The sequence below is a fragment of the Pogona vitticeps genome, chromosome 14 (assembly GCF_051106095.1).
Source record: "Pogona vitticeps strain Pit_001003342236 chromosome 14, PviZW2.1, whole genome shotgun sequence".
NCBI classification, from domain to species: domain Eukaryota; kingdom Metazoa; phylum Chordata; class Lepidosauria; order Squamata; family Agamidae; genus Pogona; species Pogona vitticeps.
In genome coordinates this window covers 4240723-4264173 of record NC_135796.1, presented here as the reverse complement: position 1 = coordinate 4264173, position 23451 = coordinate 4240723, and the positions used below count along the sequence as shown (strand labels likewise).

General features: G+C 40.8%; 1 protein-coding gene across 19 annotated transcripts in view; it reads left to right on the top strand.

Annotated features, from left to right (window-relative positions):
- The window catches only part of CIT (citron rho-interacting serine/threonine kinase), a 133302-nt gene that overhangs the window by 39936 nt on the left and 69915 nt on the right, over positions 1–23451 (top strand). For 11 of the 19 annotated variants that reach the window (XR_013539169.1, XR_013539170.1, XM_078381614.1 and 8 more), the window contains exons 11-18: positions 7681–7783; positions 8618–8761; positions 9603–9722; positions 10026–10205; positions 10866–10919; positions 15188–15241; positions 18090–18230; positions 18738–18863. Coding sequence is in view for 17 of the 19 variants with exons in the window: in XM_078381614.1 (XP_078237740.1) it covers positions 7681–7783; positions 8618–8761; positions 9603–9722; positions 10026–10205; positions 10866–10919; positions 15188–15241; positions 18090–18230; positions 18738–18863 (922 nt within the window). In the remaining 2 variants the exon portion in view is untranslated. Of the gene's footprint in view, positions 1–7680; positions 8502–8617; positions 8762–9602; positions 9723–10025; positions 10206–10865; positions 10920–15187; positions 15242–18089; positions 18231–18737; positions 18864–23451 lie in introns of all 19 variants that reach the window. The other 8 variants (XM_078381611.1, XM_078381609.1, XM_020811615.3 and 5 more) reach the window with 3 other exon arrangements.

The following is a 23451-nucleotide window of genomic DNA, read 5'->3' as shown; positions in this document are numbered from 1 at the left end:
ACGTTTGAGTGAATATTTGTAGGGTCAGGCCTAAAATATATATAACTTTCATGGGAAAAGAGCAATTTGAGGTGGGTTTTTCTAGTGAGGTGAAAAAATTAGTTTAGCTGGTAGAATCATAAATATTTGCAATTTGAAAACTGGAACTATTGTACATCTTAGTTATTTAGAGAGCAATAAAGCAAGAAAGAAATCATCCTCTCACCTAGGATTCCTCTTAAAATCAACTCAGTTCTGGTTGTCATTCTCAGAAAATGGCTATCACTAAAAACTATAATACTGTGTACTCTTTGGCAAATTCAGCCTTCCCCATCCTATGGCTCACCTTTTGTAGCCCTGGGTGAAAATCAAGATGGTATCTAAGGTGATTAATTTTCACAGGGGCTCGTGGTAGGCATGGGGAGGAGTCCACTTGGCTCTTGCCACGTATTTGGACACGCTTTGTGGTAGGCTGGGTTTCTGGTCTCTGATACTAGCAGGAAACCTATCATGCTAAATGACTTGTGCCACTTAGAATAGTTAAAGTCTGAATTTGCATTTGTTCTCTATTTTTGTTTCCACATTTTAGAAAACAAGCTTTAGTGTAGACTGTTTGAGAGATGATAATCAAAGGTTGGAGGCTTTTAGCCAAAGCTCCATCCAGGTGCGATCATGGAAGTTTACTTTAGTTTGATCTGCTTCCAGGTATGCTAAGTTTCTGTGCTCAAGAATATCTTCCCTGCCATCTCAAATTGAGTACAGTATTCATTTCTATTGTTCCTTGTCAGTCTGCAGCGGCAAAGCTAGAGCTCAGAAAGAGCAAAACATGGGTATTGGTGTCCTGATGGTCTAACTCTTTGCTGTAAGTTAGAAGTGCTGAAACAGCAGTAGCTGAGCAGCATTTTAGTGGAGGTCCTGCCTTCTAGACTGTGCATATCCAGCAGCTTTTCCTCCCTTAATTCAGCTCTTTTCTTTGTGTTGAAAGAGTGGTATCATTTGGAGATTTCTCCTTATTGTTAGCTGGTAGCTGAATAGTAAACAACTCCCCCCCATATTTCTCACCCCCTTCTCCATCTCTCTCTCTCTCTCTCTCTCTCTCTCTCTCTTTCTTTCTTTCTTTCTTTCTTTCTTTCTTTCTTTCTTTCTTTCTTTCTTTCTTTCTTTCTTTCTTTCTTTCTTTCTTTCTTTCTTTCTTTCTTTCTTTCTTTCTTTCTTTCTTTCTTTCTTTCTTTCTTTCTTTCTTTCTTTCTTTCTTTCTTTCGGCCTAGGTGTGGGCTGTGTCTTCTACCCCTGATTCTATAGACAACACCAAATGTAAATTACTGTAATACTAAAAGAATTTATTTCAGCTAGGGTAGAAGAACAAACACACAAACATGATTGCCTTTAGGACAGCTCCCTTCACCTCCCACAGGTCCTTCACAGGATTTGATAGTCCTCTGGTTGTAGTCGCTGGTGATGCCCCAGTTCTTGTCATCCATAATGGGGTGTTTTGTTGTGTCCAGCCCCTTGTGGCCTGTAGACGGTGGAGATCAAGGGCAACGACGACAATCCCAGGTCTTCCTGTCAGACTGTCCGCCTTTGGTCGAGGGCTGGTGCTCTTGCTGCCTCTTCCTCCTCCAGCATCTCAACTGGGTTGCTGTATGTTCATTGGGTTGAACCTTATATTGTTGTCATCTCTGCTCCCAGTGTTCCTATTTTGCCAAATAGAACATTTTTCCAAGTTTCTTAAAGAAGAAACATTTCCTCTGCATAGTGTTAGCCTGCCCACAATATATATATATATATATATATATATATATATATATATATATATATATATATATAGATAGATAGATAGATAGATAGATAGATAGATAGATAGATAGATAGATAGATAGATAGATAGATAGATAGATATAGATATAGATATAGATATAGATATCTATAGATATATAGATATATACACACACACACACACACATATACATATATATATATATACATACATACACGCACACACACACACCAACAACAACAAAACAAAACAAAGAAACAAAATAAGACTAAAACTATATCTCCTAGTTAGACATGCCTGATTCCCTCTCATACAACTATAATCATTTAAATTAGAATTACATAAAATTGATAACCACCCTAATTAATAATTGCTCTGGGTTATAAAATAAATTCAGTAACACAAACTCTACTCCCTATCCCTCCCTCCCCACTAAACTCAACTAGCCCACCCCCAACTTCCGACTCAGAAAAAGTCTCCTAAGGCAAAAGAGACCCGTTCAAAATTAGGGATTAAAAGAATAAATTAATGTACATTAAATAAATACATTTAAGTTAAATAAATAAGACGTTGGGGCCCTGTCAGCAAAATCAAGTAGTAACTATGGGATGAGCAATTAACCAAGAGGAAACAACATTGAACTAACAAAAGAAACAAACACAAACTGGTATTGCAACTCTCACTCTTCTTAGATTATTTTTTTTTAAAAAATCAGGAGACATCAACTAATAAAATCAGGCTTAGAAAGAGGCTAAAACCAACACTATAAGAAAGCCAGATGGAACTGCAGTCCAATAATTAAAATTAAAGTCCTTAAATCTTTGCCATGCTGACTGTTAATGGTTGAAAGATTCAGTTCATTCTGCTAGTTGTTCCAGCACATAACTTGCCAGATATCTTGTAAACCTCCTGAAAGGTAAAGTTGGAGAAAGAGACAATAAATATTGGAATGTCTGATAACTAAACACTTCTTCAGACATCTCACTGCAGCATAGCTAAGGCTTCGAGGTCTGGAAGGAGGTTAATGATATCAGCCAGGGGTCCAAGAAATATGATAGCTATTGTTCCTCTTAGATACCAGCTGAATTTTGCCCTTGGGTTCTTCAACTCTGCAGTTCACAATGAAGGAAGTAGATCTTCCTCTATTAATTATCCCAAAGGAAGTAGGTTTTCCTATATTAATTATCCCTCTCAGCACTTTCTGACAGTAGGGCTCACACTGGGAAATACAATTCTTTCCCCTCACTCCCGAAACACGTCGTCCTGGGATCCGCTCTACCATCCCTAGGAAAGGGGTTAATTTAAACCCTGTCAGAGGTTGCCAAACCTCCATGAGCTAGTCGAAAGAAGCTTCTGTGAGGGAGGATGGTAGGAGGCAGGCTGCAGAATGTGGGAAGTCAGCATTTTAATAAAGAGAATCAAAAACCCATGAGCAGCAGACAAGACAGTCATGTCATGTTGTCACATTGGGAAAAAAAGAAGTCATTCCAGCATTCAAAGTTTTAAAATAGATTTTGAGCCGGCATAGCAGCAATGAAGCTTAATCCAAATAAGTCGGAGGATGGGAGATAGGTTTTAACAGCATACCTAGGACTGGCGAAAGAAGGGATTTGGTTTCTTTGAGAGTTCCACTTTTGTGGTGCCAGAACTGAAAGGTCTTTGTTCTCAGGTAGAACTGGCCAGGGAGCAGGAGATCTGTAGCTGACCTTGAGCCTCTAGATTCACAAGGGTTTTGGTGATTATTTTTGGCACTGCACAGGTGTCAGAGGTAGACAAGAGTGCACAGCGCACCAGTAGGACCCATGCTATGAGATGTCCAATTTGATCAAGTTGCCACATGATTTAGTTATGCACTGCTTGGATTACTGCAGTGGGCTGTATGTGGGACTGTCTTTGAAGATTGTTTGGAAACGTGGTGGCCTTAAAACGCTGCAGCTAGACTTCCGACAGGCACTGGTAACTAACTCTTCTATTACAAATGATTTATGACAGCTAGTCTGTTTCCAAGCCCGGTTCAATGAGCTGGTTATGACCTATCAAGGCCTATATAGCTTGGCCCCCAAGCTATCTGAGAGACCATCTCAAACCCCCCCCCCCCCCCCAAAAAAAAAGCTTTCTGGCTTTTAAAATATTCTGATGAGGTCCTTCTATTGGTCTCACAGCCTTAAAAGCTTGCTTAGTGAGGGCACAAGACATGGTCTTGTCTGTGGCTGCAAAATGCTCCTGCCTGGGAAGATACCTTTGTTTCTTGCCTTTGTCCTCCCACTAGCAGTTAAAGACATCCTGTTGAGCCAAACCTTTTATTGACTTGGCCAAGTAAGTGTTATTAGGGTATGCTATACCACTTATACCCCTCCTTTCTCCTTAAAAAGGACCTAAGGCAGCGTACATCATTAAAAGAATATTTAAAGCTAAAAACAGTAAGTATAAACATGCTAAAAAGAATCTAACAAAGACTACATTAAAAAGTGATGAACAAAAGAAACACAAAAACACATTCAAAGCATTAAGGCACAATCATCAAAAAGCCCCACTCAGACAGCCAGTGACTAAAAGGATAGCTTGTCTGAAGAGAAGGGTCTTTGTCTGCTTGTGGAAGGACAGTAAAGATGGGGGCTCCTGTGGGAGGGAGTTCCAAAGTCTGGGAGTATGTGGACTATGATTTAAAGTTTTTTAAATTGTACATTGGAAACATGCTAGAGATCTGTCCTTGAATGCATGGTATAAACAAATATGGGATCTTGTGTTATTGAAAAGATTAATCAGAAAAAAATAAGGAATGAAAATAAGATTTTTAATAATTGTATCTCATTCTGGTTTCATTTTATTACTTCTGTCCAGTCATATGAGATTAATATGATGAACTCTTACAAGCAGTGCCTATAGGATATGTGGGATAATATGCTGGAGGTCCTCAGATCCTCTCTGTAAACCCTGTAACACATTTAAACTTAAAATATATCTTTTTATTGATGTATATTTAAAACATGTTGAATTCAAATTTTAAAAATATACCAGGAAGATATGTGACTTGAGGTACCGTGTTTCTCTGAAAATAAGACAGGGTCTTATATTAATTTTTGCTCCAAAAAAGACATTAGGGCTTATTTTCAGGGTATGTTTTATTTTGCAGTCATGTCATCATCTTCTGGTTGCTGCACAAGGGTGGAGGGTGGGGTTTCACTTAACTGGAGCTTATTTTTGGGGTAGGACTTATATTACGAGCATCCTGAAAAATCATACTAGGGCTTATTTTCAGGTTAGGTCTTATTTTCGGGGAAACTGGGTATGTATCTTCCAGCCTGACACAGAGCTTGGAAAATTTACTATGGTGTTGTAGTTAAATAGTAGGGCAGTTTGCAGGGTTTATGTGAATTATAAAACATCAGCTTTAATAATATAATTTAAACAGTAGTTTAGTTACCAGTATTGGGTCCAGATTTTCCTCGTTGGGTTTAGCCATTCTCCCAACTAAGATGGGAAAAAAATGCAAACTAACACCTACAGGGTCTTGTTGAAAAGTTTATTCTGCAGAATAAGGAGTCACAAGAGCTCATGCTCACAAAGAACCGTGTGTCTTAAGAAAAAGACAAAGATGACTTAATTTTTGTACTTCCGCTCTCCAGCTATATGTTGCTCGATTATGTTTTGGGGTGAAATTCCTGCCAGGTGGATTTTCCACCTACAGTCACCTCTCTGTATACATCTCAAAAGCAGTGGGGTCTGCCAGGTCTGTTTCATGTATGATAAGGCCCAAGAAACTGTAATGTTACAAAGCCGCCTAGAGTGGTCGAAAGACCAGATAGGTGGGATAATAAATAAATAAATAAATAAAGCAAGCAAGCCAGCCAGCCAAGACACCTGGGAAGGAAACTGCAGAGATTTTTTCTAAATCATTATCATTGTCCTCTTAGAACTGCAGAGCTGGAAGGAACCCTATGGATCATTGAGTCCATTCCCTGTTAAGGAGGCCCAGTGGGGAATTGAACTCCCAGCCTCATGACTCTGCAGCGAGGTGCCTAAACCACTGAGTTATTCAGCAGCTCATATTCTCACCTTCTAGTGTTCACAAAGCCAGAGATCAAATGATCCTCTATGTCCGATAAGAGGGAGGGAATTGGGCCATGTTAATAAAACCACAGACAAGCTTTTGGGATGCTTCAGACTTCTAAGGGCCCGTTTTATTTGTAGGTAACTCCTGTTTTATCTCTCTAGTGCTAGGCTGGGTAGAAAGGAAAGAGGCTGGTTTCAGTCCTGTTGAGCTTTGTTAAGGTAACAGCAAAACATCTCATTTCTTTCCAAGCCTCTGTGAAGCCCAGAGAAGGTCACAGCCTTTAGCTGCTGTTGCACTGAGCCTTGTCGAGTCCCCAACATCAGAGGTCAGGAAAACCCCTGTAATTTTGGAGGGCTCTTGCCAGATTGAAAACTGCTCACCAGCAGTGAGCTGGTGTTTGTACCTCTGCACGTAGGCAAATGCCCTGGTCTTTTATTAGCATTTTCATCTCGTGCAATCTGGTCTAGTAGTAAACATTTGCTATTAAAGATACCACTAGGTATTTATTTACATGGCTGGATTCCCTCCTTGCTCCAGGGATCTACAACAACTTTATTAATTGCCTAGTTAAATAGGCTTGTGCCGCTCTGAATAGCTTTAGTGTGTGTGTGTGTGGGGGGGCATGGATGTGTTTTGTTTTTTTTTTAAATTGTATGCACTTAAAGAGCAGGAAAGGATTTATTAATATAGCTCCCAGTATGCAAGGTGTGTTTTAATTGATCTTGTTCTAGAAGGAGTATTCAAAGGTTTATACGGCATCTAGTTATAAAAGTACGTTATGGGGTGCTGGGCAAAAAGAGGACTAAGCTCCCTGGAGGAAATGCAATTTATAAAAAATATAATAGGCCAAATCCAGTTGCTACTCACAGCATAAGTATTGGCGCACCCTCCAGCTGTTGATTCAGTGGGTCTGTTCTATCTGGAACTAGCAATTGAAAGCATTTTTAATCTTTCCACTGACTTTTGAAAGGCTAGATTCAACTATTAGATTATGTTTTTAGTATTGTTTTGAAACTGTTTTGAATTGTAACACTTGTGACTTGCCTCCTAGCCTTCAGAGTAAGATTCCGTGTAGGTTCATAGTTGCCAGGACATCCCCATAAAAATTATGCCCCTTTATAAAATGATTTACTGAGGTTGAGAGAGTCAGTGTCTCAGTCAACATGAACCACATCGGAGCAAAAATCCTTTTCCATACCCTGCTTTGACAAAGATATCCTGTTTTTTTAATCGATAGTTTCTTTTGATATCTCAAATGGGAAATGGTGGTTTAAAAATTTAGTGTTTTCAGTGGCATCGGGCACTACATGGTGGGGAATGTGAGTGAGCTGGGAATGCATGGGACATAATTCATTCCTGATCATTCATATTGTCAGATAAGTCTATCCAGATTTTTTTCAAAGGCATCCAGCATATCAAGAAGACATAACCCCCCTTCCTCCATGTAGAGCCTTATCACTTACTCTTCTAAGGCTTTACCAAACTGAATGCAACTTAGAAGAAATGCCTCTAGGTTAAATTGCTCTAATGCACTCTGAATTAGGGTTGCACTTAATGCTCAAGAACTCCATGTGGTATTCTTCTTTTCAACACTTTATTTTTAACTTTTGTTTGGCTTTTAGCCTGCAGTCATCATTAGGAATGTCATGTACTGTGATAGCCATTGTACAAATAATGATATAGCATCTGGTCTCAAAAAGAGATCTTTGCATGGCACTTTAATGGTAACTCAGTGTGAGGTTGGCTATTGTAACTACTGTATTCTTGCATTCATCCTGACTTGCTTCTAAAGGATGTTTTATGAGCTAGACCCCTGTGCCTTCCAGGTTCTGATATGTAAGTAATTTGGAGGTCTTCTTTTGTTTTTAAGGTCTCTTTTGGGTTTGGATTCTCCAGTCAAGATAAACTCCATGGAAAGCAAGCTCCTTCTTAAGAGTAAAGAGCTACAAGACACACAGGATAAGTGCCACAAGGTATTTATTTACATGGCCAGCCTCAATCGTTGCTCCAGGGATCTGCAACCTCTCTGTGCCAAAGGACTTGCCAGACACTGCTGATGGGTTCACGGCTTCGGCGAATTGGTTTCCTCATCAATTAGAGGGAGATGAGTGTAGGCCATGTCTTGTTCTAGATCTGTTAATTTAACAAGAGGAAGCTCTGGATCCTACCTAGACCTTTCCTTGGCCTGATGCTGACTGTGCTTTCCAGGAGGTGCCGTTTCTTCTTGCAATGCTCAGCTGCTTCGGTTCTATTTTGAGTACTACGGAGTCTTTCCCCCCCATGGCCCTTCCATTTCTGCTTATATAACTCTTGCCACTTGATTTTTATCCTGAACATCGTCTAACTGTTGTTGAAAGAAAGCTCACTGGAATACGTTTGAACTCCTCTCTTTGTATTGAGGGACATTGAAGGAGTGTGCCATTTCTCTTTCTGTTCTGTGCTGGACTTGACCTCTGCTCCCTCAGAAGGACATGGGAGGGAGCCCTTCTCTGGTTCAAGATGGATTTGGGATAAAGTTAAAGTGACCTGTCTCTGGGGGAAAAATCAGGTGAAAAAATGATTGTGGCTTCTTTGCTAACTGGGGTTCGAAGAGTGACTGAATGTGAACAAACGGCTTGAATGAATGGGGTGACTTAGAATTACTGCCTTTCCTTGAGAAGGAACTGTGAATTCCCAGGAGCAGAAACAATGGTATTTGCATTTAATAAAAATTCTGGCCTGATCTCTTCTCGAGATGGGCTTCTTCCCATGTTGTGGCATATTGTCCCTTGGAAAGCGCTTTAAAAACCTTTCAATGTTTGTTGCAGATGGAGCAGGAAATGACGCGCTTGCACCGCAGAGTATCAGAGGTGGAGGCTGTACTTAGCCAAAAGGAGGTGGAATTGAAAGCCTCCGAGACGCAGCGATCCCTCCTTGAGCAGGACCTGGCTACCTACATCACAGAATGCAGTGTGAGCCTCTCCCTGTTCCCCTGCAGCCACTCGCCCGCTCCCAGTTTGTCGACCCAAGCTTTTCTGTTTTGTGGCTTTATCAGTAGGGCCTACAGCCAAGGGACCATTAAAAGGGTAGCATTCTGATTAAATAGGGATGGTTAATTTGCCGAGCGCTATAAGTCTGTTACATGGTTTTAATTTATTAATTAGCTAAAGAGTTGACGGCGTGACAGAGCAGGCAAAGGAAGTTCAAAATCAAGTCTTTCAGGCAGAAAATGACAGTTGTATATTATGCTTGCCGTAGTTACTTTCTTCAGGCTCTTTTCTTGATGAAATCCCAAGCAAGGTAGCTACTTCTCAGGGCTTTGTGCAGGACCTTCCCATGCTGATCCTGTACCTTGTGTAGCATTAACAAGTATGAAATGGCTTTGTACTTCAACAGCTGGTTTCCCAGACCCTTTGCGTTAGACTTTCTCCATGACTTCCTAAGGACTCAAATCTTCATCTAAATGGAAGATAGCAGAAGCTGACCTGGAATCTTCCTTTTCTTAATCCATGTGGTCTGCTACTTTGCTAAGGTTCACTTTCGTTCTATGTATTGGTAGGGCTAGTGCTTTTTCAATTTAAGCAGATTTTCAGGTTGCGCTCCTCAAGTAATTTTTGAGTCATAGTATATTTAAATGAAATACAAGTGTGTGCTAGAAGCTGTTGTTTGCTGTTGGAGTAAAAGACAGAAGTTGAACGGAGGCTTATTTAGGAGCTTTGGCTTTCCTGTTTTTTATGGTCTTTGCCTCATGAGGATTTCCTTAATACAGCTGCATGCAAATTGGTCTGTGCATTAAACGTTACACTTTTGCAGAGCTTAAAGCGAAGTCTGGAACAGGCCCGGATGGAAGTATCTCAAGAGGATGATAAGGCACTGCAACTCCTTCATGATATCAGAGAACAGAGCCGGAAGCTTCAGGAAATCAAAGAACAGGTATGTCTGACTGTTGCTTCGAGGTATAGAACAGGGGATAATAGACAGGTTGTTAGCTCATGACAGTCAGTTCTCACACTAGGAAAAGCTACAAAGGTGCTCTTTGAATATAACAACTGTTTGTGACCCTCTGGGATGTTCTTCCTTCACACCTTTTTTGAGATGGTAGGGGACACAGAATAATCTGTCAATATTTCATAGTTTGTATGTATGCTTCTCTCCCATTGTTTTTATTTTCACGATTGGCTTGTTGCCATTTTTGTGTTTTCTGAAGTGTGCAGTACCTCTCTTTTCTCCCACCAGGAGTATCAAGCCCAAGTAGAAGAGATGAGGTTGATGATGAACCAATTAGAAGAGGACCTTATTTCAGCTCGCAGACGTAGTGATCTTTATGAGTCTGAATTGAGAGAGTCCCGACTGGCTGCTGAAGAGTTCAAACGTAAAGCCACAGAATGTCACAACAGGCTCCAGAAGGTAGTTAAGGTCAGGTTTATAGAATTTTCTGTATTAGAATCCATCTTCGCAATCAGACATCCCACGCTTTGCAAACAATGTGTAGAAAATTAGATTAGAAATTTTTTGCATGAGCTTTGATTGCAGAAAACATCGCTGTAACATACCTGGAGTTTGCTTTTTGGTATTGAAAGGAATAATAATTAGGATGAAGTGGAAAATAATCTCTGTGTTGGTGTTGCTTAAAAAAAGCTGAACTGAAAGTTATTAGATTCTGCCCTAGAAAATAATACTTTGCTTTTCGCTTTATTATCACCTACGTTTCCTAGGCTGAATTTTAGGAGACCATGAGAGAAAATTTTGTGTAAATGAATCAAAACCATCTATACTACACATTCTTGTACCCTCTGGAGGAAATAACTCCATTCTCACCACTCTTGTCATTTTCACCTCTTCCTTTCCAATAAACCACTAAATAATAGAGTTTCTGACTGAACATGCAACTGTAGTTTGGAACTAGCAGTTTCATCTTGACCGTTTTAATTTAGTGTGAATATCAGTAATTTTAAAAAGTCATCCACTGAAAACTGTGTTTTAAAATGTTCATTATTTTTTAAAAAAGAGAATTTTGCAACTGCCTGTTTAGATCCTGATACTGAGTTGTAAATTTGTTTTATCTTTACATTAAAGGTTAAAGATCAAGGGAAAACAGAAGTAGGAGAGCTGTATTCCAAGCTGGAGAAGGTATGGTTTCTAAATGCCATTCTTTTTCTTTCTTATTTCACTGCTAGTAAAGTAAAATGGTATTTTAGAAATCTCTTTGTTCTGTGATGTTATTAAAATGGAACTTGGTTAGCTGGTCCCCATGGGACCTGGAACACGTGAGATTAAAGCATCAATATAAAACATACTCTGTTGTAAAGCCTTTGTAATGAAAATTCTGCTGAGCTGATGAAATTTTGTGGCATTGTTAAGAAATGTTGTCTTCTGGGATATGGCTGCCAGCCTTGAGCTATTTGTGAGATTTCATATATTGTAATTTGAAGTACATATTCAGATGATGATGAAAGAATTTTTACACTTGCTCTAGAACAAGAACTGTGTGGTTAAGGCAGAGACACAGACTGGAAAGGTCACTGGGAGAAAGAAATCTAAGATATAGATGGTTAGACAGTAGAGAATCCATATTGGGTGCGTGGCTGAAGGGAGGTGTTCGTCTGAGAAGAGGCAAACTAAGGGGAAAAGGCAAATGTGTAAAGCAGAAATATTGAGGGAAAAGGAAACAGGAAATGGAAAGTTGGGGAAATGAGGCATCAGTGAAAGGAAAGGTATAAGAAAAGACCTACAAGATGTGAAGCTGATAAAATAAAAATGGGATTTTTGGTTTGGTTCTATGATTCAGCTTTAAAACAGAGCCTGGTTTTACAGGTGCCTTATGGCATCTAGAGACATGTGGAGATGTGAGGCAGACAAGTGGGTGCAGTGACTAAACCTGTGAGGAGGCATCGGATGGTTAAAAGGGGCGGGGGAGACACTTGTTTGAGAACCAGATGCTTAAGGAAACGGTGTGAGGTAGGGGCATGGGAGATGATAAGGAAGTGGCCACAGAGAGACTCAGATTGTGGACGGAACGCCAGGACAGAACAGGAAGAGGATGGAGTGAGGTGGGGCGTAAAGAACTGCCACCTGCAGCACCCCATCTACAAAGTCTCCTCTGTTTTTCAAGATTCTGTTGCAGCAGTATAATTGAAGAGGAGTGCTCATTTCTTTGTTATCCCTATTAAGTGTGAAGGGCCTCTTGGCACTTCTGAAGCCTTAGGCTCAGGCATCCCGGTCATGTTCCCTGAGGGAAATGTGAGTGAATTGAAATGCAAGCTTCAGGGCTGCAAGTCAAGCTGCTTTTACATAGTGAAAGGAAGCAACTGAACATTCAGCGTGCCAGGATGAGCTTCGCTTGGCAGATTTTAATGTGTGTGGCTGACCTTGAAGGCACAGCAGTAAGCCCAGTTTAAAAAGTGTCAGACTCTCTGCTGGGTGTGGGATGTGCATGGGAGCATGGGCTTGGAAATCTAGCATTAGTTATATTTGAAACTGCCCAACCAATGTGGAGAATTAGTTCACACAGATGGCTTTTCACTCAGCTTTCTATAGCTACCCATTTTGTTGTTGGTTAAGGCAATAGTTCTCAATACATTTGTTTTGCACTTCAGCTGCCATTGAGTCTCTGACCTTGCTACATACAGTATGTGTCTGGGAGCAGAGGTTCAAAATATACTATCTGTTAAATTTCCAGTTGTGCTAGTTTTAACACAGTGTTGCCCACTAGATGTTGCTGGACTGCATCTCTTTTGAGTCCTTGCCACCAGTTTTGTTGGCTCTCCTTGATGGGAGTTGCAGTCAACAACATCTACAGTGGTGCCTCGCTAGACAGTTACCCCGCATGACAGTTTTTTCGCTAGACATTGACTTTTTGTGATCGCTATAGCGATTCGCAAAACAGTGATTCCTATGGGGGAATTTCACTGGACAATGTTTGGTCCTTGCTTTGCAAACCGATTTTTGCTAGACAACAATTTTGATAGCTCCCTCCGTGCTCGCAAAACGGGTGTTTTCGGGACCTAAGCTTCGCATGACAGCTATTTAAATAGCTGATCAGCCGGTGATTCGCAAAGCGGCTTTCCTATGGCCGATCTTCACTAGACAACGACGATTCTTCCCCATTGGAATGCATTAAACAGGTTTCAATGCTTTCCAATGGGGAAATGCTTTTCGTTAGACAATGATTTCGCTAAACAGCAATTTCAGTGGAACGGATTATCATCGTCTAGCGAGGCACCACTGTACATCTTCTTCTTTCCTCTATGTGAAAGACACCAAGGCTCATTTGTGGATGATAAGTGGATTCATTTCTAGCAGTACAAAAGGATAATTAAGAGTAAGAAATAGTGTTTTTTGTTTCTTTGGCCCTGGCAGAGAACAGTGGGTAGGGTATGTTTTTAATGGGAAAAGAGTCCACAGAGAGATTCATTAAATTCTACTTTATATGTTCAGTGAAATGGTTTAGGAACTGTAGGGCCTGTTTCTTGCTGACTGTATATTTCCCATCTTTGCCTGCCTGGGAAGCCTGTTTGGCTAGAGATCCAGTTAGATGGAAACTGTTCAAGCATGCCCATCTCTTTTCATGCCAACTTCACAGCTGCTGATGGTGGCGTCATTTTCAGAGGGGATGGCCAAGGCTGTGTTCACATTACTCTGTCATCCATTCATTTGAATGAACAAAGGTATTTGTAGTGCCCAAAGTGCAAGGTTGTGATGAAGCTCATCTTCCCTGATGTCACAACAGGGTCGAAAAGACTCAACATCCTCTGCCTTCTTGCCTGCCTCTGCAGATCCTATACAAGAGAAAAAGGGAGCCCCTGAATCTCCAGATGTTGTAGCCCACCTCCCATAATCCCTGAACTTTGGTCAGGCTGGTTGGGGTTGACGGGAGCTGGGTCTCAACCAGAGCTTGGCAGTAATACATTCATAGACCACAGCAGCTGATTGGTTAGAGAATTCTGGGAATTGTAGTCCAAAAAATTATAATATTTCAAAATTCTGGATGGAACATCTTGCTATAGAATGTTGAGGCAGGCAAAAAGGGGAATAGTAAGGAATGGAGGAACAGAAGAAGCTAGATCCAGAGACGTTGAGGTAGGGCTTCAGGAATTACGTTAGAAAAATCAGTGCCCTAAAAGAAGGATTGAATGGGCAGAGAAGAGAGCGCATGGCTAAGGGTTGCAAAGTGTGGAATTAAAAAATAATGCCCTCAAAAGGGATGTTGTTCATTGGCAGATTACATGCCTTGCATGAGGCTGTAAATTCATTCTGTCACACTTGTGTAAAAGGCTGCAGAAGACCTTTCCCTGAAACCCTGGTGATACCAGCCCTTGTTTATAATAATGAGGGAGGTGGATCAAGGCTCTATTAAAGCAGCTTCCCACATATACTATTTGCATGCATCCTTTCCCCGTTTTCTAGGCCTCTCTTATTGCTGTTATATCCCATCAAGTTGCATCTGACTTACAGTGATACTGACAGGGTTTACAAGGTATGTAAGATATTCAGTGTTCCCTCTAAGGTGCGCACACAGCGCTCCACTGGGACTGCTGACGGACAGCTGGCAGCCGGTTTGTTGGCTTTCTGTTTTGGATTAAGCCCTGCCCCTCCGCGTATGCATGGGGCAAGTCTCTTGTGCAGCAGGAATGAAAATTAGAACGTTGGAGATACCCAAAGAGTGGTTTACCAGTACCACCCCCTAGTGAGTTTCCATGACTGAGCAGGAGTTTGAACCTAGGTCTCTTAAGTCTCAGGCTGCTGCTTTAGCCACTAGACCACACTGTCTCTCTCTGGGTGTCTCTAGGCTTATAGTAATAGGATGTTTCTCTTCGAAGATGATTTCTTAGCAGAATGGGCAGGAAGTAAATCTTAATATTCCAGTTTTTGCTATCAAGTTCCCTTTAAAAGCTTTAGACCTTCCCTGCCTTTTTTTGGTTTAAGCATATGGGAAGCGGTCTTTTTCTGAATCAGACTACCGCCTCTCAAGCTCAGCCTGGTCGGCAGTGACTGGCCGAGTTCTCTGAGGTTTCAGATGGGAGTTGTTACAAACCCTGTCCAGAGAGGCCAAGGATTAAATTTGGGATCTAGTGTATGCAAGACATTGATTCTGCCACTGAGCCAGGAAAATGGCTTTGCCTTGAAGATAGAAACCTAGTGCGTTCCCTGCAACATAAAGTGGCCTGCTCTGAGTCAGATCGGGTCTCCTTTTCTTCTCTGTATTCTCTTAAATAATCAGAGGAAAACACTGCTGTAAAGATGTTGGTGCCAACAGTGGAAGGCTGCATATTTATTGCACTGAAATGGAAATAAAAGGAAAATGGAAATTGGGAAATGAGGTTAAACATGGCCTTAAAGCTTTCTTGTGATTCTAGTTGTTTTAAAACTCATTTTATTCCATTTAAATCCCTTTTTAGATCAACGCAGAACAACAGGTCAAAATACAGGAGTTGCAGGAGAAGCTGACAAAGGTAAAGGTTGACATTGGCTGTATTGAAGCATCAGTTGCTTCCTTTTTAAGTTTAACATCAGGGTGGAGAGTCCTTTATATGTCTACGCAGTTTATAAATCTCTTCTTTAGACTTTCCTACAAGTTGTAATGCAGGGGAGGGAGGAACAAGTCCCTTGTGTTCCAAAACATGATTAGTCATTGTACTGTGGATAGGAGAAGGGTGGCAGAGGGGAGGGGGATTGGAATCAGAAATCGTGATGATCTCAGTGCTTTCTCCTCTTCACAACATGTCATCTCATGTTTATTTTTAAATAAGATGCTGAGCCAGAAATGGAATATTGGGTAGGAATTTAACTTTAGAAGGCCAGTTTGGGCATGCTGCACCAGGTGTGAGCTTGCTTCAGCACGGAGGTCCGCATTGCAAAAAGAGAATGAATCCTTAGCAACAGATTGCGACGGCTTAATTTCGATCTAATTTTCATGAATGAGGGTGGGGGTGCTAAGCTGTAACTTGCAGACCATGTTGCATTTATTCCATATCTGTATAGTGCATGAGTGACACCTGCCGCTTGGAAGCATTACAATTTTGGACTGCAGCTCCTAGAATTACACAACCGGCATTGTTACTGGCCACCCTGAGAATCTTTTAGATCATTCTAAAAACCATCTTAAGATGAGCTTAGGAAAAAAAAATGAGCTATTCAGTCTGAATGTCATGACCAGTTTGTGTGCATTACACAGGTTTTTGGGACTTGGGCCAATTAGTCTCTTCCTGTTTAGTCAAGAAGCTTAGTGAGTGGCTCAAAAGAAATCGGTAATCTCTCACAAGGTTTTAAGATTCAGGTGAAATAAGTCCATCTATGGTTCTCATACCTTCATAGAAGGAGAACTTACTTCTCTTGTAAGTTAGAAAATCAAGGATCAGGAATTAGAAATTCTCAGCATCCTTACAGTTTTTGGTATGAATTCCTATGAAACATAAAGTTCCCCTTTGATAACTTGGTAGTATATCATTTGCCTACATCTTAGCAGAGCAAAGTAACTCAAGGAAAATTTGCAGGGATGCACTGGTAAAAAAAAAAATAGAGCTATATGCCTGTAATACATATTTGCTTCCTGTTCTGCAAAGCGATGTTCCCACTTGTATTAGTTCTGATTTGATGACTCTTCATTTGTCCTTTGTTTGCTGTGGGCATGATGACTGCTGTATTAGTAAGGCTTTCTGGTAGAATGAAAGAATGTGAGTCCATTAATTTTGGAGGAGGAGGAACAGCATACTACATGTTAATATGTCATATGACGTAATGGCCAGTACCCTTTTGCAGAGCTCCGTTGGTGCAGCTGGATTGATGTTACCATCAGGAGAGGGTGGCCACTGGTTTTAGGGTTTATTTTTTGAATCGGGGCGGTACACAACTTCATCTGATTGCATAAAGTTAAGAGCAACCTTAAACTAAAAGAGGAACTCTTTGCTGCTGCTGCTGGTGATTTCATTCCTGCTATTCCAATGGAATTTGACCAAACTCCGGGAGGGAGTGGAAGACAGGAGGGCCTGGCGTGCTCTGGTCCATGGGGTCATGAAGAGTCAGACATGACTTAACGACTAAATAACAAAACAACAGCAATTCCAATGGAGCTCCATGAGAGCACGCTGGCTGCTATGTTGTATAAAATAACAGAGCAGATGTGACAGAACATGCTTCTGTAGCTATGCTGGCTGACTGCTGAAAAGTTTATGTCATTTCGGTCTATGTTGGGCATTTCTTTCTTCCTGTGGAAAATTAGTATCAATTATCCACATGGTTGGGCTTGAACGCATTTCCTGGCAATCTTTCAGTGAGCCAAGGATGTTTTATCATGCTTTGCTCAAGATACAATCTGTTTTCACTAGGCTGCATTCCAAAATCAATCGTTCCACCAAGTTGCAAGGAAACAGACCACTCAGTTTTGCTTCACCTTCTCACCCGCCATTCCCTCATTGCTCAAAGCGGCCACTCGTGCCTCTGTCCCAGGGCAGACTGAAGCAGTCCAGTTGCCACATACTGTAGACAGACAAACACCACTGACTAGGACAGGCCCATGACATTTGGGTGCTAATGCTGCAGGAAAACAGAAGATCTTATCATGTGCTCTGCAATTAAGTTAATATTCTCAACAAGGTTTTTTTTTAATAAAGCTGGAAAACAAGAGTGGGTGACATCTTTGTTAGTCTACTAAAATTTCACAGACAGAAGCCAGCTTTTGAGAACTGCAAGACCTTCATCAGGGTGGGCATTACAGAGCTAGGGGTAGTGCAAAAGAAACAAAACATTCCAGTTCCCCCCGCCCCCCCCATGGCCAAATGTGCATGTCACTCTCCTTTATTTCAAGTAAGATGCAAAATCGGGACATTGGGGTGAGCCTAAACCTGGCAGATTTAGGTTTTCACCTCTGGTGACGAGAGAGAAATCTGCCCCCACGTCTTGCCATGTACCACACCCAACATCCGGTCTGATGAAAGGTTGTTCAGGACTCAGAAGCTGATATCTGCATATGAGGTTTTAGGGATGTAATAAATATATCAATCCCCCTTGTTTTCAGGTTATATACAAGGACACATGACTCCCCAGAGCAGTCATATTGATTTGTACATTTGTAGAGTCTCACACCGTTTAACATGAATTTATTTTGTGTATAGTTGTGGGAGTTAATATAAGTGATGTTGTAGCATAAGGTTCAGAGTATGAGAATAATTCAAGGAACAGGACAATGGATGTTGATGTTCCCACAGCAACATGCCAGATTAAACTTAATGAAATGCAGAAACTTTTGTACCTCTAGAAGATGACAAGCACTTATGCTTAGTATTACTCTTCCCATTCTTTCAGGCTATGAAAGCCAGCTCCGAGGCCACTGAACTTCTCCAGAACATACGTCAAGCAAAAGAGAGAGCAGAGAAGGAGCTGGAGAAATTGCAGAACCGGGAAGATTCAAATGAAAGCATGAAAAAGAAATTGCTCGAAGCAGAGGTTAGGAAAATCTTAACTTCTAAGATCATTGCATAATTGGAAGTCCAGCCATTAAAAAAATAAGCTTTTTGTCTGATAAGATTAGCTTGTTATCCAGTTGTGGATTTCTGAACCACAGTTTTTGGTAGCTGGATAAAATGTAAAACTAAGGTGTGAATCTAGCCAGCACTGAAAGCTTTAGAAGTCTTCCTCTTTGCATACGAAAGTGTGGGAGAGAGGACACATAAGCCTGAGGATTAAAGTGATTTGTGGCTGTATCAGTAAATCATGGTTTATTATTACATTTGTACTGGACTGAAATGTGTCAGTTTCTTCTTAAACAATCAACTTGTTTGTTATTTATTTCCTACCTGCGTATAACCTCCAAGGGGAAAAATTATTTGCTTTATCTCTTTGCTTGGATTTATCTGGGCAAAGGGTGCCGAAACGATTGTCGGGAAGTTGTTCCTTCCTGTGTGAATATCAGAGTTCTTTATCCTCAATTCTACTTTCCTGAATGTTGGGCAGGAAAGGCGCCATTCTTTGGAGAACCAAGTGAAGCGTCTGGAGACGGTGGAACGCAGGGAAAACCGGCTGAAAGAAGATATCCAAACTAAATCCCAACAGATCCAGCAGATGGCAGATAAAATTCTGGTGGGTTGTCATTAAAAAAACGATAGACTTTTGTGTGGAGGAGTAAGAGCAGGCGTTGACTCCAAATGACAGGGTGGGAAGTGTTAAATGCAGAAAATGTTTTGTGGTGAAGTTTTTTTTTTTTTTTTAGGAAGGATTGGTGGGTAATACATACCTACTGTTAGTGACAGGTAAAGTCTATGAGAAGATATTCATGCAAATACCTGAGCTGTTAGGTGTTGTGGCTGAAAATATAGTGCTCCTAGTCCTTGTCTGAAGATGTAGGAGGAATTATTTTCTGCCATCGAGGAGAAGAGAGTTCTCCCTCCCTCTTCCTGGTGGTGTCTGGCAGCAAATCAATTTTGCATGCAAAGCTATATAAATAGCAATATTCTGGCCTTGATATAACTTGAATTTGCTGCTCTTGCCAAGGAGCGACTAGAGGCTGTCTTTCCCCAGGAGCTGACACATGGTTAGATCTGTATTATTAGTATCATGCAGACTTCAGATTAACTTAAGCATGCCTAGTCTAATGAAGACTCGGGCGGAGTCAAAGGCAAGGAAAGCCGGTCTAAGAAAATATATTGCTTACCCTTGTTCCAGGATTTTATGGGGATCTTGATGGTCATCCCAATTTCTTGTAGAAACAGGGTCCCTAGTTTGGCTTAGTGGTGCATGAAAAAATACTTCATTTTGTCTATTCTCAGTCTCCCACTATTTAGCATTGTTGGAAAAAGTCTTTCAGGGCTGTTACCCTTCCTTGCAAGGAAGTTGTTCCATCTTATTTTTCTGGTTAATCTTTTCTGCACCTTTTCTACAATATCTTCTCTTTGGAAGGCACTAATCTGAGCAAGGCTGTGTAGCCTGTGATCAGGAGTGCATTTGCATAATTAAAACTAGTGCACCAGCTATGTCCATCTCTTGAGAGATCTCATCTGGCCACTGTCATACACATCCTAATTAATTTGTGAATGGATTACTGTAACGCATTCTAAATGGGGCTGCCAATGATAAGTGTCAGGAAAGTTCAGCAGGTCCAAAATGCAGCAGCCAAATTGCTGACTGGGGCTGGTTACAGGGATCACATAAGCCCCACACCCGGTTACAGCAGCAGCTCTGCTATCTGCCAGTCAGTTTCTGTGCACAATTCAAAGTGCTGTTTTTAACCTATAAAGCCCTAAATGGACTGAGTCTAAGCTATCTCAAAGACCGTATCTCCTATTATGCCTTGGGTGTTAAGCTCATCAGGAGAGGCCTTTTTTTCAGTCCTGCCATATTCACAGGTACAGTGGTGTGCCCCGCATGACGATGATAATTCGTTCCGTGAAAATCACTGTTTAGCGAAATTATCGTGTAGCGAAAACCGTTTCCCCATTGGAATGCATTGAAACCCATTTAATGTGTTCCAGTGGGGAAAATCATTGTCATTTTGCGAAGATTGCCCATAGGGCAGCCATTTTGCGAAGCGCTGATCAGCTGTAAAAATGGCTGTCCTGCGAAACATGGGTCCCGAAAACATAGGGAAGCCATTTTGCAAAGCCGCCGATCAGCTGTAAAAATCGTCGTCTTGCAAAAAAAAAACGGTCCGCGAAGCACGGACCAAATCATTGTCAAGCGAAAATCGCCCATTGGAATCACTGTTTTGCGAATCGCTATAGTGATCGCAAAACCTCATCATCATGCGGATTCGTCGTTTTGTGAGGTTGTCATTTAGCGAGGTACCACTGTATTGTTTCATGCAACACGATACAGGCCCATCCCTGTTGCTCTCCCAGACTCTGGAACTCCCTCCCACAGGAGGCCAGTCTGGCCCCATCTTTACTGTCCCTCCACAAGCCAGCAAAGACTTTTCTCTTCAGGCAAGCTTCCTCTCAGTAACTAGCTACCTGTGTGTGATTTTTAGAGGGGTTGTTGTTATATTTCCCATTTTTGGGTGTTATATTTCTCGGAGTGACTTTTTTTCTTTTTTAATATTTGTATACATATTTGTTCCTAGTTTTAATACTGCCTTTTAATGGTGGAAGGTGCCTCTTAATACTCATTGTTCTTAGCTTTAAACATTTTCTTTTAATTATGTTAACCATCACTGTCTACTCATAGTTTTTATCTTTAAATATTGTCTTTCAGTGTAAGCCACCTTGAGTCCTTTTGGGGAGAAAGGAGGAGCAAAAATATTTTAAATAAATAAATAAACAAACTGGAAGCTATTAGAAATAAAATAGATTACAATAAAACCTCTTCCCCCTTTTAATCTGCTGGTGGCACTGTCAAATCCCCACTAAACGCTGGATTTGATAGGAAAGCTTTCTTCTACATCACTAAGGTGCTCCGTCAGGCTACCACTTGCCATCTAAGAGAGATAAAAATCCAAGTCACTGCAGCAGAATCTTTGGAAATCAAACAAAGCATGTTTTGTAAGTTCTCTTCGACTCTTGTGCTGAGTTCTGTGACAATAAAGGCATTTTGTGTTTCAGAGACTTAAATTAATATGTACCTCTGCCTTCCCAAGATTCCAACTCGTGATTGTATGTAGCCAGTTTGAAGCTGGTGTACCAGCTTGAGTTTCTGCAGTAAAATGAAATGTTTGAACATCTCAATATCCAGAATATCATTATTTGAAAAAGTAACTCCTGTTAAGTAAACTTTACATATTAAAAGAAAGGAAAAATAGTGCATGGACCATTTTGTGATTCCAACAGATGTCTGAACTGACGGTGAGATTAAACTTTTTTGGGTGAGTCAATATTTACTGCTTATATCAGTAGGTTGCAGTTAGAGGCTATTTCTTGACCTCTGTGGTTCAGTGATATTCCAGTTTGAGCAGCTGAGAGCAGATTCAGCTAAGTCTGAGGCAGATTAAGGATAAAGGCACATCTCTGGCCTCACTTTTACAAAGCTTTGAAAAAAAGTTGGAGCCAGGAGTTGAGGGGGCAAGAATCCCTGGGGAAATCAGCCAGCCAGTTTCCTAGAATTTGTATACTGACTTACAAAACCTCTTATGACCTGATGTGTGGAGTGTTCAAAGCTGATGCATACAGTAAAATACAAATAATAATACATGCATGATTTCCATGCTTTTGCCAACAAAAGGAAAGCTTTTTATGCGGAAAATCTAACATTTGAAGTGGTCCTCAAAGAATGAGGTAGGGTTGGTATTGGAAACGGCACAAAGACACATTATAGGCCCATTTTGTGTAATGAACCTCTGAATCATGCTGGGTGGAACAGCCTCAGCACTAGCTCCATAGCAAGAGGGAATTATCATCATAATGTTTAGTTGATGCTAAAAGCATCTTTGTAGTCTGATACAGGAGATGGATCATAGCAATTGCTGATGACAAAAACCAAACAAGGAGTCACATAAGGCCCTGTTACAGCACTCTGCTGGTTGACACTCTGTTGCTGGTCAGTATTTTAACCCATAAAGCCCTAAATGTCTTGTGTCCAAGAAATCACAAAAACTGTATCCCCCTTTATGAGCATTCACAGGTTTTACTATCATTAGGGGAGGCTTTTCTGTTGGTCTCACCATCTTAGCAGGTGCGTCTGGTTGGGACACAGGAGAGGACCCTCACTGTCAATGCACCCAGACTCTGGAACTCCCTCCCACTGGAGGCCGGCCTGGCCTAATATTTGCTGCCTTTCCACAATCAGGCAAAGGCCTTTCTCTTCAGTCAGTTTTTTTCTTAGTGACTAGTGTTTTTTTTAAATGGGAATGCTGTGTTTTTATTGGTTTTTTTATTACATGTGTTTTACTACTGTTTTTATCTACTAGAGTTCAGTTTTTTGAATTATTTTTAGATTTTTAAAATATGGTAATACTAATCATAATATAATAATAGCTTCTAATTTCGTTTCTTTTAATACTGTAAGCCACCTTGGATCCTTTTTAGGAGACAGGTGGCATATAAATTTTGTTGTTGTTTAGTCGTTTAGTCGTGTCCGACTCTTTGTGACCCCATGGACCAGAGCACTCCAGGCCCTCCTGTCTTCCACTGCCTCCCGGAGTTTGGTCAAATTCTTGTTAGCATATAAATACTTATTCAAAAAAACTCAAGCTAAAATATATATTATAAATGGTTACATTTACTGGAACAAAGTGCAGATTTGGAGAGCTGCCCAAACTGGAAAATTCTGTGAGACTGCTACCTGCTTTAAAAGATTAAAAATGGAGACAGGGTCTTGTCTCAAGGCTTGAGTGTGTCACACATTTTTCAGCATTGCTGGATGAGAAAAAAAAAACAGCAGAGCCTGGAACAGTCTTGTAATGCCCAGAATCCATTGCCTGATTAGCTGGTTGACCATGCTAGTTATAGTCTTAAAAAGTTACTTTTCCCGCCTCCAAAGAAATAACCAGAATATCTCCATTGCCTTGATATCAAGGCATCAGGTTAACCTTTTTAAAAGTAAGTTCCAAAGTGGGAATGGTAGAATGTACAGTGGTGCCTCACACAACGATGTTAATTGGTTCCAAAAAAATCAACGTTGTGTGGAACGGATTGCCATCGTTCAGTGAAAATCCCCATAGGAAACATCGTTGAGTGAAACAATGTTTCCTATATTGGAATGTATTGAAGCCGACTCAATACATTTCAGTGCCTTTGCGAAG